The sequence below is a fragment of the Fukomys damarensis genome, unplaced genomic scaffold (genome assembly GCF_012274545.1).
Source record: "Fukomys damarensis isolate Sample0158 unplaced genomic scaffold, DMR_v1.0_HiC HiC_scaffold_4, whole genome shotgun sequence".
Taxonomy (NCBI): domain Eukaryota; kingdom Metazoa; phylum Chordata; class Mammalia; order Rodentia; family Bathyergidae; genus Fukomys; species Fukomys damarensis.
This window is the reverse complement of record NW_022900916.1, coordinates 56,753,509-56,771,055: the sequence shown is the minus strand read 5'-3', so window position 1 is coordinate 56,771,055 and position 17,547 is coordinate 56,753,509. Positions and strand designations below refer to the sequence as shown.

Here is a 17,547-nt window from a genome sequence, read left to right as displayed (position 1 = left end):
ACTGCCGGAGCAGCTCACCTGAGAGACGGAGCCCCGGCTCGCCCGTGTGCAGAGGTAGCGAGCCAACCCCCCCGCGCCCGGGCTGTTCTCCCCAACGGAGCCCTCTGGAAACTCGAGCCTCTCCACCGCCGCTCTTTGCTAGCGCGCGACCGAGGTGTGAAAGTGGCTTTGGGAGCCTCACTCCCCCTGCGGTCGCTGCGGGGCGGAGGAGCGGTGGAGCAGCTCACCTGAGAGACGGAGCCCCGGCTCGCCCGTGTGCAGAGGTAGCGAGCCAACCCTCCCGCGCCCGGGCTGTTCTCCCCAACGGAGCCCTCTGGAAACTCGAGCCTCTCCACCGCCGCTCTTTGCTAGCGCGCGACCGAGGTGTGAAAGTGGCTTTGGGAGCCTCACTCCCCCTGCGGTCGCTGCGGGGCTCGGAGGAGCGGACTGCCGAGCAACTTTGATTCGACCCTCCTGACGCCCCGCAGATTTTCTCTTCATCTTTCGCCTGCATCGAAAGGTTTTTCAGTTGGAGAGCTGATTAGCTCTTTTCCTGTATTTGCTGTGTGTAGCCAGGGAAGGAGGCGCTGGGCGAAAACTTAAACACGCACACAAACTCTCCAGCGGTGGATAAGGTGGTGGTAGTAATCTCTGCAGCCTCTTTGTGCTTTCCTGCAAAGTTCCTAACGTGCCTGTAATTACTATTTTTCTAGGAGCCGGTGGTGGTAGTTATGGTGGAGATGGGACACTTTTGCGTGTGCAATGGAAGTACAGTATTTAAGGTTTTTTAATTCGCCCTCTACTTGGTATAGGCGTGCATCAGAGCAGTTCTACGGTAGAAACGGCTTGTGCCCAACTCATGGTTTTCATGGTAAATTTCTAGGAACCTGTTTGTGAAGTTCACGTTTTGTTTTGCCTTTTTGTTCCATTTTTAAGTACTCTTTAACAGTGGAGCAGTGTGAAGTTTTTTTTTTTGTTAGGTGTCAAAGGTAATGGTGAAGCTAGTGGATGCTCTGGGCGTCCTTTAATGTTTTCTCTTTTGGTTTGGTTTTGTTTATGTCTAGGGACGCTGTGCATGATCTGGTTGAGTCCTCGGGGAGAAAAAGAAGATTAGCCAAAACAGGGACTTAAAGCCCATGCGGGAGTGGAGTAGCTAATATTATTAGATCCCAGTCTGCAGCTACAGCTACTGCTGCTGCATTGTGGAGGGAAGGGACCACACTGAGTGGAAAGATCTCTGCTTGGAGGGGAGAAAAACAGTCAAGCTCTGTACAGTGTTTTTATGGTATGTGGAATTTTTTTAAATGGAGTTTTCTTGATGAAGGTGTTAGAATAGGAGAATATGATTGTGTTATGATCACAATTTTGGTGTTTTTAGTTTTAATATTTAAGACCTGTAATTAGCATGTTCCTAAGCCACTTGTTTTCAGACCACTTGGTGGTGAACCCCAGTGTAGGATGCAGTGCAGTGGGCTCCGTACTCGAACATCGAGAAATACATGCTGTAATCTGTATGCGCCGGGAAGAATTCGCTCCCCCACTCCTCCCCCAGGTCAAGCCAGCTGCTGCAGAGCTGACATCCTCCAGCAAATCCTGAATGAATGAATGAAAACAACGTGATCTCCCTAATAATGAACACACATCTTTGGCTGTATTTTATAGAAAAGGCCACCATTTTCTAACAGATTAATGCCATATGCAGCTCTCCTGCACATTTGCTAGAGCTGTGTTACAGGAGAGGTAACAGAAAAGCAGCAGTTAACGTGCGTTTTTGACTGATTTAGCTTTAATAATATATAAATTGAGTTTTGGGATTTTTCTTTAAGGAACTAATATAAGAGATAAAATAAGCATTGCAGATTGTGTACAGAGGATTTTGTGGGCAGATAAGAGAAGTTTAGGCAATTGCTGCAACAATATAGTGGCCATCTAGTACCTCTTTCCCTTTTGTTGATAAACAGTAACATCTTACAACAGATAATAGTACAACTTGTTTTTCTGAATCCTTCAAAGGCCCTAATTGCTTAGGAATTACATGGCCCATCATCAAGTAGTTTTAATGAAATTTGTGATCAGGCTTAAACTCCTCTTTGTTGTAGCATGGCACATCCCCAGTTTAATGCAATTTTAATGCAATCATGATGAAAACACTTTTCTGAGTCTGGCTGTGCAGTAGACAAATTTGCAGTGCCAGTGAGCTTGTGTTGGGAATTGAAGGGCTTTTTCTGCTAGAGATTTTTTTTTTCTGTTTTTAACACCAGGTGGTTTTGTCAGTTCCTTCCATTGAAGTGATTTTGAATGCAAGCTCTTGTGTTCCTAAGTTCCCTGATTATATTACCCCTATGTTTCTTCTCCACATCCTGCCTTGTTCCTTTCTACCCATATTAAAACTACACAACTAATCTATTCTGTCTACTTAGCTATTTAAAATCCATAGTATAGCTGATTTAATTTTTCAAATGATCACTCAGTTTCTTCTGAATTCTGCAAGGTTCTGACTTCAGTGGATTTTAGCCTCCAATGGTCAGGGCTCCCGCCGCTGCCACTGCTGCTGCAGACACTGACATCACTATACTGCATGAATGAAAAACAACAACGTGCTCCATGTCTTCCCTGCGCTCGCCTCCTTCCTTTTCTCTACATTTAAGAGCATGTGTGTTTAAGATGGTGGTATTATATTGCTCTTTGAAGCAAGATTTAAAAATATTAAGTTAAGTAGATGGAGGCCCAGGGGATGTGCAAATAGAGGCATGTTGTTTACAGAAAGCTGCAAGTGCTGTGGGTATTTGGAGTAGAGATGACATAACTGAGCATTCAGTATTTATGCCTTTTATCTGGAGTGATGCTTATGGAAGAAAATATATAAGCTCTAAATAATTTTATCTGTAATTCTCTTACCAAGAAGAAATTATAACAATTTCTAAGCTTCTTATGTCATTATTTCTCTCTTAAACATTCTTAGTATGCATGTTTATAGGGCTATGGCTAGTCTAATAAAGATTTAGATCATTTCACAAACCTGAGGAAAACCTGAATTCTCTGTAAATAGGAGCAACTGTAATATTATCCTGTTACTAATTTTTATAACCCAGCAAAAAGTAATTTCCCTTATGGTAGTATAGTCTTAGATAATTTAAATGGTTACTGTAGTAGATGCATAAATCTGCAAAACACCTTGCTCTGTGTAGATGACAGGGAGTTTTACAAATTGAAACTGTTTTGTTTATACTCACTAATCATCCTCTTTTTGTTGGTCTTTTTTTCTTTCTTCTGTATTATTACAACTTCATGGTTTGTTATTTATATGCATTTCTGCACTTCTGCCATTAGCACAGTGTCACCCTCCCCCTTGTTTGGTTCTGAAGGGTCTTGAGTGACAAGCTGCTGAATGCATCCTCAGACTCCCTGTGATGTACTTGTGATAGATGTAAAATCATAAAGTATTATGCAAATAGTTATTTTTTGTAATGGTAATATATAAAGTATCTTTGAGATAAATAGAACAACTCAAATGAGATTATAGCAGAATGTGAGTGTTAAAATTACTGGTCATTAGTAACCAAAAGAAAATGCATTAAAATTGCTTCTTTATGAAACCTCATAGAACAAAATGCATGGCTTGAAACAGAACAAATACAATTTTACTATGCAAAATAATAAGTATCAAATACAAATCAAGTATCAAATACAAATCAAGTATCAAATCCTCTTGTTCATTTATTTTGTAAAGATTGAACATTAGATTGAATTATAAGCTCTAAAACATGTATAAACAATTGCATAAGAGTATTCTGGTTGGAGAATGCTTCTTAAAGTGTACCATATCTAGTATCAAAAATTACAGAAGAACTTGTAACTTACAAAGCTTCCACTATAAAAAATAACATATTGGTTTCTGATTTAACATATCAGTTTTATTTAGGCCTAATACTCTTAACAGATTGCTAACTCTACAATGAAATTTGATTAGAATCTTTACAGAGTATTCTAAGAACTTCATTGTTTTATATATAGGGAAATTATGATTGTACTTTAAGAGTTAACACAAAGCCAGCCTTACATACAGTGTTGAATGACTGCAGGAAATATGTTTATGTCTATGATTTTAAATCAGTTCATTTGCTTTCAGGTTTTTATCTCTTCATTAAATTTCTCCTTTTGAGTCATTTTTTATCCACTTGTAGAATGCAAACATTTTAAATAACTTTTTCTTTTTTTAGAGATACTGAGATACTATTTTCTTGTAAAATTTATTCTTAGGCTGTTACTTCTGGATATTAAGGTTCTGTCTCCCCTTTTTAAAATTAGTTTTCTGAGAGTTTACATAGGAATTTGTTTCAAAGCTTTCCTGTACTAGAGTGAAAAATATGTTAAAAGACTTTTTCTAAAGTAATAGATTTCAAATACTGATTTTTGGGAAGGTTTTCAGCCCATGAGAACTGCACTAAATTGTAACAGTCGTTATTTATGAATCCAGTTTTCCCCATCAGTTCATGCTGCATAAAATTTCTAGATCATTGAGTAAATAGTAACAGATAAACACGTTTATAATTAATGAATCTACCGTGTTATGTTCAAAGATTATATTCTTCTCAAATGACTATTTCTCTAAATGTCCTGAATATTGACTAAGGTGCAGAAAAGCACCTTAATTAATATTTAACTGTCAAAGTTTTGTGTGTATATATTGAACTGAAAATCATTTCATTAATTACAGTACTTTTTACTAGTATACATTCACTAGTATACATTTCTGCAAAGACTAAATGTAAATTAGGATTTGTACATTGAATAAATCTTGAAGGATAATTCCTTGTGATTATTTGCGGTAATGTAGACTGCCTGTGAATAAGAAAACAAAGAAGAAATTGGCCTTCATGAAATGAATACAGTGGGAATAAAATGACCACATTTAACAAATAGGAAAGGATTTTCCTTCACTCTGAAATTTTGAAAAATTCTCCAAGTCTGTTTTACCAAAACTTTCACATGTAGCCAGTAATCTTCCAAAGACTATATACTAATGACATTTTTATTAATTTTAATTCAGTCTTTTCTCCAGAGCTTAAAATTCCCAGACATTATCGAAATAGGCTTTTCCATAGCACTTGTCCTGGAACTGTGCCTGGCTCACAGTCTTTTGTCCTCCCTATATAAATTTGTTCTCTTATTAAATGTCGTAAGAAACCAAATCACTGACACTTTACTGTCCTATGTATAGTTTAGTTATTTTAACAAGAGATTGAGTTTATCTAACTTATGCCCTTTAACTGGTCTACCAAAAGTAAGCAGAAGCAAAAGAACATCACTTATCTATTGACATAGAAAACCTATGTAACTAACAGAAGAACCAGAAGCCACCTGTCTTTTCCTCTGCCCTTCATCTGACACTTGAAAGTGACTGAATTCGCTCATCATACTCCTTATTCTAGAAGAATTTTTGTGCTTATTTTGCGAAACAAATTCAAGAGATTATTGATAATGCTGAAAACCCACAAATTTTACTTATGAACAAATTGTAGAAAAATAATTTTCCAGCACAATATTTCATTGTAATAAAAACCAACATGGTAGTTCTTAATACCTTTAAATATTGATGTTTTACTTCACGTGAATGTCACTGAGGCCAAATGCCGGGAGGAGACAAGCTCACAAGTACCTCAATGATACAATGTTGTATCTCTAGTTGTAGGTAAGAAGAAAACTTTCATTTGAGTGCTAACTATATACCAAGCAATGGACACTTTCATTTAGCAAGAAAATGGATTTAGAATTTGTATCTCCTCATTTCAGACCCAGTGTTCCTTTCATGGGACTGTCCTGTTGCTTTTAACTCAGAAAGTGTGATGTTGATAATCAACTGAGATTCCTGATCTAAAAAATGATAAAGGAATGGGTTTTCTTTTGTTTTATGGCACTGTTATGCTGTACTGTGATATGCTCTGACATTTTCAGAATGTCTAGAAATGTGATACCTGGTTTGATGACTAAATGAGATAAATCATGGACAAATTGGCCATTTTTATCAATTTTGTTGTTAGAGATAAATTCAGACAACTACAGAGATCTTGGGCCCTCCTTGCATGTAACCAAAAGCTGTGCTGTCCTTGAAGCTCTTTTCTCCTTTCATAAATATTAAAGTTTGTTATATATGGTGGTAAACTGAATACTGTTTCAGCAGTCCCTAAGTAGCTACACCCGCAAGTGATCGTCCCAGTAACTAATACTAGATTCCCAGAGCCAAAAATTATATTTGCAACTTGTGGGTTGAACTCTGAAGAAAATTTAACGAAGCACCATGGTGGTACACTTAATGATGACTTGCCCAAAATATGGACGAGTTAAACTTTAATACACCCGTGGTTGTATGGCAAGGTTATTGCCTGAGATTGTCTGCTGTTATGAGAATTATTAAACCCACTGAACACCTAGATATGTTTCATAACAAAAAATAACAATGCTAAAACGTTGCCTGTTTTTACTATAGATTGAAGGTTTATCAAGTACTGACAGCCAAACTGTTATTTGACCAGTCTGAGAAAACATTTGAATAGTCCATTAACTAATTTTAACTTTTATATTCCTAAAGAGTTATTTAATGTACTCCTTAAGAAAAATCTGTTTAGAGTACATAGGACAATACCTATTGTATACCTGATGAAATGAGTACTACAGTAGAATGAAAAATACTATTGACTGACTAGAGTTGTGCTATAACTTACTCTGTAAATTTGCATTATTTGCTTTTTTAAATGAAAGTAGAAAAAAAGCATCCATGGCTGCATTATTACTTAATAAAATGACCTGGCTTTTTCCTTTAGAACCACTTATCAAATTAAATCCAAAGTATTTATTTTCTAAATGGTTCCTTAAAAGTGTATTAGCAACAAATGGTATACTGGGAAATGTTAGATTTGGAGTCGTGAGACTTGGCTTCTGTTTTCATGTTTAACATTTGACTTACAGCAGGTTGCTAACTTTTTGCATCTTATTTTCTCTATCTTTAAAAAGAAGGAGGTGTTGGGTTTTTAAGATTTTGTTTGAGTAGAGAATAGCTTCTGCTAATGAAACAAAAAGTTTATTAGAGTAGTTGCTTTTTAATGAATTAGTTATCATGTATTAAGCTTTTTATATCAGTCACTAATCTTCACCAGAACCCAGTATAATGTAAGTATACTTACATTCGCATCTTCAGGGATCAGGAAACGAGGTCCTTGGAAATTAAGTATTCTTGGCCCAAGATCAAGCAGCGTATATAGAGCCTAGAGTACCCTTCTGAATGCTCTAAATCCTAATTTCCAGATAGCTGCAAGTTGCCTTTGGAACCCAGTTAATTATGGACAGCAAAGAATGTACAATGGGCTATCCCACTGCCTATACAGTGAAGTCATAGAAAGGCTAAAGTTAGCTTTGGGGGTTGGGTGAAGAGAAAGCTAAATAGATTTTCACTCTAGGTTCCACACAATTAAAATAGCTCCGAGTATCCTCAGTGATTCAGGACCCAGGTATGCATATAAGAATGTCATAACACTGTGAAACCTTCCTGTGCTACTGTTGAGCTTTCACTTTGGCCCTTAAAGGACCCACAACTTAATTAAGACAAGGTTACATTTAATTTTTTAAACTTTCTTTCACATAACACTCAAAATTTGGGTAACAGAAGTTCTTTCATATTTGGCAACAGAAGCTTAAAAAGTGTACCTATTTATAATAAAGTATCATAAAGCTCTAATTCCCCCCAACATTATGAGGCTTTTATCTTTGATTTTTAAAAATTTATTGTTTATTTGAGGTAGGGTTTCATCGTACTGCTCAGGCTGGTCTGGGCTCAAATGATCCTGCCTTCCAATTGCTGGAACTACATGTAAGTGTGTGCCATCACACCTGACTTGTCTTTGGTATTTTAGCAGCGTTTAAAATAGTGTCTTTGCAGATTTCCTGATATGACAGAGTAAGACTTATAACCTTAATTTTTTTTTTGTTTATGTATATATGACACTTTTGGGTTTGCTGACAGAATATAACTTTCAGTGTCTAAGTTTTAATAATTTCTTCCAGGATGTTTGGGTATTTTTTATGAGCACAGTTTGTGCTTATTGTAAGCTATCCTTCATAGTCAACATGCAATGAATCCTTTCATGAGTAACATTAGAAACTATTTTTGTTATGAAATTGAAAATCTTACATAGATTATATTATGGATATACTTTTCATAACATATCTTGTGTAATTATTTTTACTTTTCCTATTAAATGTATCAGTTTACAAGTTGAATTAGAGAAGTAATATTGGCAAGGCTTAGTTGTTCAAGGCTACATTGGCTCTGGCCATATAAAAACTGCTGTTTTCATGCATACCTGTGAATTGATCCTTGCATAAAGACACAAAAAGATCATAGCAAAATATAGAGGTTTAGATATTGGCTGGTTTTCCATTAGCAAAATATATTCATGACAATGTTGTTTTGAGGGATACTGTTATTTTCCTGTTTTATTGGTTTGTGTTTTGTTTTGCTTAGATAAGACCTTGTTATATAGTCCGGGATGGCCTTCAAGTATCCTTCTGTTACAACCTCGAGTGTTGGGATTACAGGCACGTGCTACTAATATGCATGGCTTCATTCTCTTTTGCTAAAGTACTTGGTATGACCTGATGCATTTCTAGGAAGACTTAGCTGTTTTCCTGCTTTAAGTCAGATCATGTAAACATCTACTTCTTACTAAGTACAACTAGCAAACGTTGGTAGATGCAGTTTTATTTGTGTTGTAAAATTGGGGATTTAGGTTGTACTTAGAAATTAAGTTCAGGAGAAGGCCAAATATTCTGCAATATTTTGATCATATAGCTTTAAAAGCTTATTTTAAATTTTAATACTTTACATGGCAAAATGACCCATTATTAAAAATATACCTACTTTAATTGATTGCATTTGTTCATTTTTTGCCTTTTTGTATAGCATACAGCCATATGCTATTTATATAATGATTAGTATAGCATTAATGTAAATCTGATGATAACTTCATGTAAGAAATTTTTGTGTCAGATATTGTACTAGTTGACAGTACGGTAGTCAGTAAAACAAATGGATTTTTCTCTTTGACAAAACAAATACTGTATTCATTGATTCTCTACTATTTGTGGAGATCTGATTCTTACAAAGTATGTGTCCTAAGTGTAATTGGTGCACACATACTCATATTTCTGAATAAGGTAAATTAATTTAAAATCTGTTATACTTTGACCCACTGTTCTTTTCTGAGCTTTGGACTTTTGTGTTTGAAGTATGATTTTATGCTTACCTTTCTAAGCTTGAGATTTTTTGGTATTCTATTTTAAAATGCTACTCTGTATATCTTTTGTTATTTCTTAAAATAACTTTGGTGGCTTCTGTAATATATAGAAATCTAATGTGCTTTTCTGCCTGTAAGTATTGCAATATGCTACTGTTGTTTGGCTTAGGATAATGTCGCTGGCCCTATCTCTTCCTGAACATAGATATACATGTATTGTTACAGGAGTCTGAACTGTATTGTTGGATGTGGTTTCTTGTGTAATGATGTAGAAATATGTAGGGATGTTGTACATTAAAACTTAAGACAGTGAATATCTTCTGAGGCTATTAAAATGAGTAAGACTTGCATTGACTAAATATCTAGTATTACTGAGCTACAGTGGAAAGTAGTAAGCTTGTCATGTATAGCCATTTACTCATTATCCTGGCTGAATGCTTAATGGACTTGTTTTTCTTTAGTATACTGAGAAATTACATATTTTTATTTTTAGCCACTTTTAGTTTTTGTTTTTCAATATTAGCAGTGTAGCTTTTTGCATTACTACTGTTCAATTGTGTTAACTTTAAAACAGTTGCCATGTTTTACTGTGTGGTCACAAAAGTAACATCTTTATGCAGATACATTATTCCTATTTAAGGAAGCACGGGTTACAGTGAACCTATGATGAAACAAACAGATGAATCATATTTTTTGGACTGATTTTCTTCATATTGCATGTAGAACATTGAAGAAAAGCTTATGGCTTCTGAATATAACCATATATTAAGTCATCTGAATTGCATATACAAATTATGAGAAATAGAAGGTATAGGAAAAGTAATGAAATAAATTATTAGTTGTTTTATTCATTTAAAATGTTAAAACAAATATAGTACAATTGCTAAATCTTTGCATATTTGGCCCACTATTTTATGACATAGTTAATACAATTGTTTCAAGGACTTTAACAATTACTTTTTTTAAATCTCATGCTTAATCTTTTTATAGTTTTGTGTTCAGGATAATTTTGGTGATGTGTGCTTCGCCTAATGGCACCTGTGCCATTTATAACATTCCAGCATCTAGCATGGTTTCTGGTGCTTAGCCCTGCAGTAAATATTTCTTTTATGTTTTCATAGAATTTACCTAGTGATTTCTGCTTGAGCTAAAGAGACAGTTTTTGTGTACATGTTAGGTTTGCATTTCCAGAACAGTGATTGCTAGGGCATGCAGTCCTATAAATATATGACAGATATTAAAGGTAATATATTATTATGTAGCATATTTTCTAGAATATCTTGTGGTTTCAGTAACTTTTGGCTTCTGTCCTTGTTTAGGGTGTGCCATTCAGGGATGCTTAAGCTTGGGAAAAGGACTTATTATACCTTTGTATAATTATCAAAGGCACCGGGTGATCTTGCTGGTAGATAGGGCAAACATGAGTTGTGTCAGGTTGGTCCACATTTTTCAGGACAGAAGATAGGATTCTGCAGAGTGAATCTCTAAGTTACATTTAGGGTACTGTTCAGTGAATTTTTTTTTTTTTTGTAAGAATAGGAAAAATTTATTGAAGGAAAGAAAGCTTCTAAGAGAGACAGAAGGGGGACTGGAAAGTGGGTTGCCTGCTCATCCCACTTCTCCAAGATGTTTTATACAGCAAAGCCATGTGATGAGACAGGTATAAAATGGGACAAAACTGAAAGGTCCAATGGAAATTTACAAGGTGGTCATGAGGTGGGGCAAAACCATGACCAACCAATAGGATTCCAAGTACAGTCACTAGGTAATATTGATTAAATGGGATCAGATGGGAGATCAAGTCATATAGCAAGCATACAAGGATTTTCAGTAAGGGTGGGCGTCAGGGATATTTCCTGGAAAGGTTGGGTCAAGACCTTGCCCCCCACCATACCTATTTAGAATGTCACTTACTGCTATTTATTCCCAGGGGAAGAACAAAGGTATATTAGTTTCTTATAGTTACGGCCTTAAGTGAATGTGTCTTGATTGTCCTCCGTGTTGGCTCCTTGCTGTGTTGGCTCCTTGAGGGCAGCCTTGTCTAACCACCTACAAGATACCTAATACTTATCTATTTGCAATACTCTCCCCTCTGAAGAAGTACCCTAACTGCTATGAGGGGGCAAAGGATGAAGACAGCTCTGGCTACTTCCATCTGAAGAGGGTCATAGTTGTGATCAGCAGTTAGAGTTCTCTACAGAGAGTCTATCTAAAGGCCTTCAGTAGGCTCTTGGCATTGTCATCTTGGTAGCTACATAGCTTTTAAGTCTGGAGGAGACAAAGCCAAAGAAACGGTTAAGAGTGCATGGGCCAGATTAATAAATCAGCAGGATTGCTATGACTATAACCCACAAAGAGGATAAGGAGAAGGTCCAGGGGACTTCAGATTCAAGCATAGAAATCATATTGTATAGTTCAATAGTTATGAGCAGTTTATAAAATCAATTGGTAGATCCTGGTAAAAGGAGTCTAGCATATTTGTCAGTGGTTCCATTTGTATTACTGCAACAGCATGTAGGGTATTTAAATTAAATTAGATATTATAGATTCAAAGTAATTTATTTAAAAAGAAAAGCCCCTAAACAATATAGTTAAAACACTTTCATTCTCTTTCAAGTGAATTTTGATCTAGTTAGGCTCCATGGAATCAGCTTTTGAATCTGTTATATTGAGAGTAACTTAAAACCTTCATGCTCAGAATTTGATGGGCTCTTCTAATTAAAAATTTAAATGTTTTTGTAGCCTCCTAATGACCACAAGTGTATTTTACTAAGCTCCAGGTAAGGAGAATTGTGAATTCATTTGTGCCTCATTGTAGTATAAAATTTTTAACAGTAAAGCAAATTTTAGGTATAGTTTGCTTTATAGAATTTTTAATTATGTACGTGTAAAATGGTTCAATTTACCAAAATATTTATACAAAACTTTTTAGAAAGTCAGTTGTACAAGGTTAAGGTTCTTCTGAGGTTGTGTAAACAAATTACTGAATAGTGTAATTTCTAATTGCTGAATAAAATGTTCTAACATTTAGCAAAATTAATATCCTAAGAAGCTGTTATAAATGAACATAAATAGAACTTTTCCATTTCCTTTCTTTTTAAAATTTTGTTAGTATGTGTTTGAGATACATAATGTTTATATTCTGTGTGTGGAGTTGACACATATACACAACGCATCTTTGTTCCTTTTATCCCCTTCCCGTCTTCTGCCTCCCCTCTCCCTCTGTCACTTGATGTCCTCTCCAATTGAGAAATTCTATCTTCCTACATCCTATTATTTTTCTTTTATTTTGCATTTTATTTATATTTTGGGTTTCTCACATAAGAAAATTCATGTGTGATATTTAAACTTGTCCGATTTATTTAACTTAACATTATAGCCTCAAGGTGGATCTGTTTTCTTACAAATGACTCAAGTTAATTTTTATGGCAGAGTAGTACTCCACTGTGAGTAAATACCACATTTTTTAAAATCCAGTCTTCTGTTGGTGAATGTATAGTCTGCTTCCAAGATTTGAGTAATATGAATTACACTGCTATACACATGGGTATGCATAATAGAATAGGTAAGACTCTTGAAGTTACAGGCATAGGCAAGGACTTCCTGAACAGAATCCCAGATGCACAGGAAATAGCACGAAGAATCAATCACATGGTGAAGCCATAAGACGAATGATGATATAGAAGGCCATTTGTCAGCCATGAAGGTATACATGGGCTTTTATTGTAATAAGCCACTAATTTCTTCAAATTGTAGCTATTGGCATTACCAATCTTCCTTAGAGTTTAAAAAAAAGGGTGCTTAGAAGTAGTTTAAAGAACGGTGGTCCACCAGCTGTAGTTACTGGAACCACTTTGAAAATTCACTTTAGGAGTCCCACTTTTTTCTCATCTGAGCTGTCACACTGCCAGTTATGGCTCATTGTTGTTAGTGGTTCTATCAGTTTGTAAGAGACACTCAAGTTTGATGTGTGATCTTGGTGAAATATATTTGGATGTAATTAGCTATCACCAACTAAAGATCCCATAACTACTCTGATTTAATTTTGAAAGATCATCTTCAAAAGAGTTCAGAGATATTTTAAGCAGTGGCAGCTTTGTGCAAATACTGAGTTTGTGATCTTTCAGGTCCTGGCAAAATAAGAAAATAAGCATATTTGCCAAGTAATCTTTATTTTAGGTAAACATGTTTATTGGATATACACTGTATAAAGAGTTCTGAACTGTATGAACCTATCTTAATTGTTTGTGACATGTTTGCTTGTAGAAACATGGCCTTTTATATAAATGAGGAAAACACATTGAAGAGATCCTAGTTTTTTTTTTAGTCCTATATATACTTCATTCACAATAGTTTTATATGAGTAGCACATAAAATAAAGAGAAATATAGAGCTATTCTATTTGAAGCTCATCCAAAAAGTCTGGTTTGATAAAGTAGCCCAAAGTATATGCCAGGCACTTTTTAGCTTTTGAATATTTATTTCATAAAGGTGAAGGAGAGGGCTTAGTAAGTAATATCTACAAATTCAACCAGTATTTATTGAATGAATGTACTAGTTATTAAAAATATGACTAAGGCTGACTTTTAAGGAGTATAACTTCTGGGAAATAAGTTTTGCATTAATCATGTGAGTGCACAGTAAATGAGTTTCTGGACTTTTTTTTCTTTCCTCTATTCCTTAAGTGAAAGTAAAATAGCTAACATAGGTGTACAGACAGGTAAATACAAGTGAGGAATGGGACATGCATATGAAAAAATGAACTATGTTTTTTATAATGCTCTGAACACATTCTCCAATTCCTGTCCCATCTTCACCCTACATTAGAAAGGATTGAAAAATCAGAAGGAAAGAGGGAAAGAAAGGGAAGGATGAAAACCAACTTGAGCTGTCTTTGTATAATTGGTGTGGTTTTATTTTCTTTCCACATTGAGATGAGTCTCCAGTATATTCAGAGGCATTGTTCAGTTTTTCTAAATACTGTAACTTTTCTAGGTATTTTTAGTGATTAAAGCTGTATTCAAAAACTATAATCTGGTATTCATTCTTTGTTTTGGGACACTCAGGTTGAACGATGCTCTTTCATTATTTAAGGAAAATAATTAGATGTTAATAGTAAACCCTGGAACTTTTTAGTCCATTCTGTCTCTGGGGTGGTGCCATTTTGACTGAAGTACATTCACTCAATAGGGTTATAGACCATTCATGACTAAGATTGCAGAGGAATAGAGGACAGTGCTATTCTGAAATATTTCATGAAATTTTCCCCCTTTTTCCATCAGTAGACTTTTTTTCTTCCTAACTTACTGTCTATGGCAATACTTCCTGGTGGTCTTTTATGTTTTGCTTTTTTTTTTTTTTTTTTTCCTGAGACAGGGTCTCACTGTGTAGTTCAGACTGACCTGGAACTCACTGTGTAGCCCAGGCTGGTCTCACACTCACAGTGATCCTCCTGCCTCAGCTTCCCAAGTGCTGGGATTACAGGTGTGCACCACCACACTCAGCCCTGGTGGTCTTTTATGTACAATATTTGTAGAATTGTTGAGGTGGAAGGTGTTCTGTATATTCAGACACCAACCTGTGTTTTAACATGTTCCTCTTTTACTCCTGGCCTCTACAAAGGTATCATTCGTATAAAATGTTTTCCTCCAGGTGGTTTCCTGCAGCTTTTGGCCATTCCAACTGTCTTAAACATTAAATTTTGGAAAAAACTACCTCTTCACAGCTATGTATTTGATTCTTTGGTGTCAGTATTTATGAAAGTAAATGCTAGAATAAACATCTGCGTTTCCTTATTTCTGAAACCTTCATTCCATTGAGCCTGTTTATTCTGGATTTAGTCTGGAGGAGTATAGTTAATTATGTATTTCCTAGTCAACAACATGATTACCTTTACTGGAGCTAGGGATACAGTATGGTAGCTTGTAGGGCAGATTTAATTTACTAGTTTATTTTGCATTAAACACACCTGATCCAGACAAATTTCAGTATAGATTTCTGTTTATCATTTGCCTAAGTCCTGTAGATTAGCTTAATTGTCAATAGCTCACTGAGGTTAAGTGGTTACACTTTTACCTAAGGCTTTCTCTCTTAATCTGTTCTACATTTAACTATGGATTTAATTGTTCACCCTGTTATTAGGCTGTTATGAGCTATTATACAGTTATTACATGAGCAAAATGTTAATGTGCTTGAATCTTTCACTTGTAAACTGCTTTTAAAATACAGATTTATAATTTTACAAATTTTCAGTGTATTTGAGAAGAGCTAGTCACTTGTCTAGCAGATTGATGTGCTTTGTGTCATACAGTCTGTTTTCTTTGGATAGGCAGTAAGAAAGCTGATAATTTTTCAGTCACTTTTAAGATTTTTTTCAGGATTGTAGAAAGTGTAGTCATACAGATAACTAAATGTTTCATTTTACATGGCATAATCTGATCATTTGTAGAGATTCCATAATGTTAGTAGTCAAAAGTAGCTCTTTCTTGGTCCTGAAAATAATTTAGGGACTTTTTTTTGCTCATTATTGAGATTTCCAGTAGGTAGTGAGTTGGAGAGATGAGAACCTATTCTTTTCATCCTTTCAGATTAAACAAAGACTTCCAGTTGCAGAGAGAAGGTGGTCCTCAAGAAGCTTTCAGTGTTCTCTTTTACACATAGCCTTCTCTTCAAAACCCTCAGTCCCCTGTCCCAACGTTTCTCATGGTGAACATTTTTCCTCATAAAAAAGATTCCTGTTTCACCCTTCCTGGTTCTTCACTTTGGAAATTTATTGTTTGTCAGCTTGACAGGGAGAGAATAAACAAAAATTATATTAATGGAATGAATGTAGATGCTCCGGTTGCAGTTAGTTTCTTCTCTAGATTGGGCGGGAGTTGATTTTCTTACTAGGTTACCTAGGAAGAAAACATGTCTCTCTGAGGCAAGCAAACACGATGAAAGTGTTGTACTGAATAAAAGAAGTATGTAGGTGTAGATGTTTATAAATACATATCTATATCTAGTTCTGGAAGGAATTTGATATATTCAGTTATCAGATATTCTGGAAATTCATAATCTTAAATTTCAATGAGCTGAGAAGAAAACTAATTTTACTGTGTTTTTCCCTTTACTTATTTAATGTAGCATTTGCCTTAGAGATACTGAACATGTTGCTGTTCTTGTCTGCTTTCAAAGGTACTAGTTGAATGGTTCATACATTCTACTAGTCACATTAATTCCTTTCTAAGCAATTGGTTGAAAATACTTTCTATTCTAAATTCTTCAGGGAAGACTTAGAGGAACATTTTCCTTGAATTTTTATTAGTTTACATTAGCAGGAACTCAGATCTATAGTAGTTTTTATCTGTGGCCTTCATACTTTTAAGTCCACTTTGGCTTTATCAAGATATATTTGATGTAGACTGCTCTGAATCATTTTTCACTAGATATATGTACTTTTTTCAATATGTAGTTTTAAATTTTTAATTTCAGGGGCTCTTGAATTATAGTTTTAATACTTCTGGTTTTATTTCTTTGGTCATGTTCTTTAGGGACTCCTTTTTGTACTTTTGGACCTTCTTTACCTATGTTACATATCAGTCAGTTTATTTTGAAATTTTTTATTACTTCATTTAATTCTAAAATGCGTCCCCTTTCTCATTTGTTATTTTTGTGAAGGCATTATCTATGATGTTTATTATTTTATGTAATTTAGTATGCATTACTATAATAAATCTTTATTCCTAAACCTTTCCTGCATTTGGTTACTTGTGTTTTCATGTCTCTCTTGCCCTCAAGTAAGATCATTTCAGGATTTCTAATTCTGAGATTTTTCACCACTTCTATTATTTAAAAAATGTTTTTAGCTTGTTTTGTAATATTGGGTTATAAATGGATCTTTTATGGGCATATCTTTCTGACATGCTTTCATCTTTGTTAAGTATACCTTCTATTCCTTGTACACTTTATTTCTTTCCCTTATGAAAGAACTCTGCTGTTCTTTTCTGAAGCTCATTTTTTCAGGTTAAATGAGTATCTGTACTTTTAAGAAGTGAGGATTCTGCAGAATAGTGTTTGTAGTCTTAAGACTATTACTCCCATTTACATTGTTTTTGTAAAGTGACTTAAAATGCCTTGCTTCTGCGATCACTCTCCTTTACTCCCTTCTCCAAAATTTTCTCCGTCTTCTTGCCTCCTGTTGGCCTTGTTTTGCCTCACTTAGATTTAGTTGCAGTAATTTTTCCACAATATGGTGCTCTGTGTTGGAGGCTTTTCCTGTTAAGTTTAGAGTAGTTAT

At 35.1% G+C, this 17,547-nt stretch overlaps 1 protein-coding gene across 4 annotated transcripts in view; it reads left to right on the top strand.

Annotated features, from left to right (window-relative positions):
- Glcci1 (glucocorticoid induced 1) overlaps positions 1-17,547 on the top strand; it is a 233,240-nt gene that overhangs the window by 156,386 nt on the left and 59,307 nt on the right. For 2 of the 4 annotated variants that reach the window (XM_033758272.1, XM_033758271.1), the window contains exon 1: positions 727-850. The exons of the other annotated variants lie outside the window; for them this stretch is intronic. In XM_033758272.1, coding sequence (XP_033614163.1) covers positions 742-850 — 109 coding nt within the window. In that variant the 5' untranslated portion in view covers positions 727-741. Of the gene's footprint in view, positions 1-726; positions 851-17,547 lie in introns of those variants that run through there. 4 annotated transcript variants of the gene reach the window in all.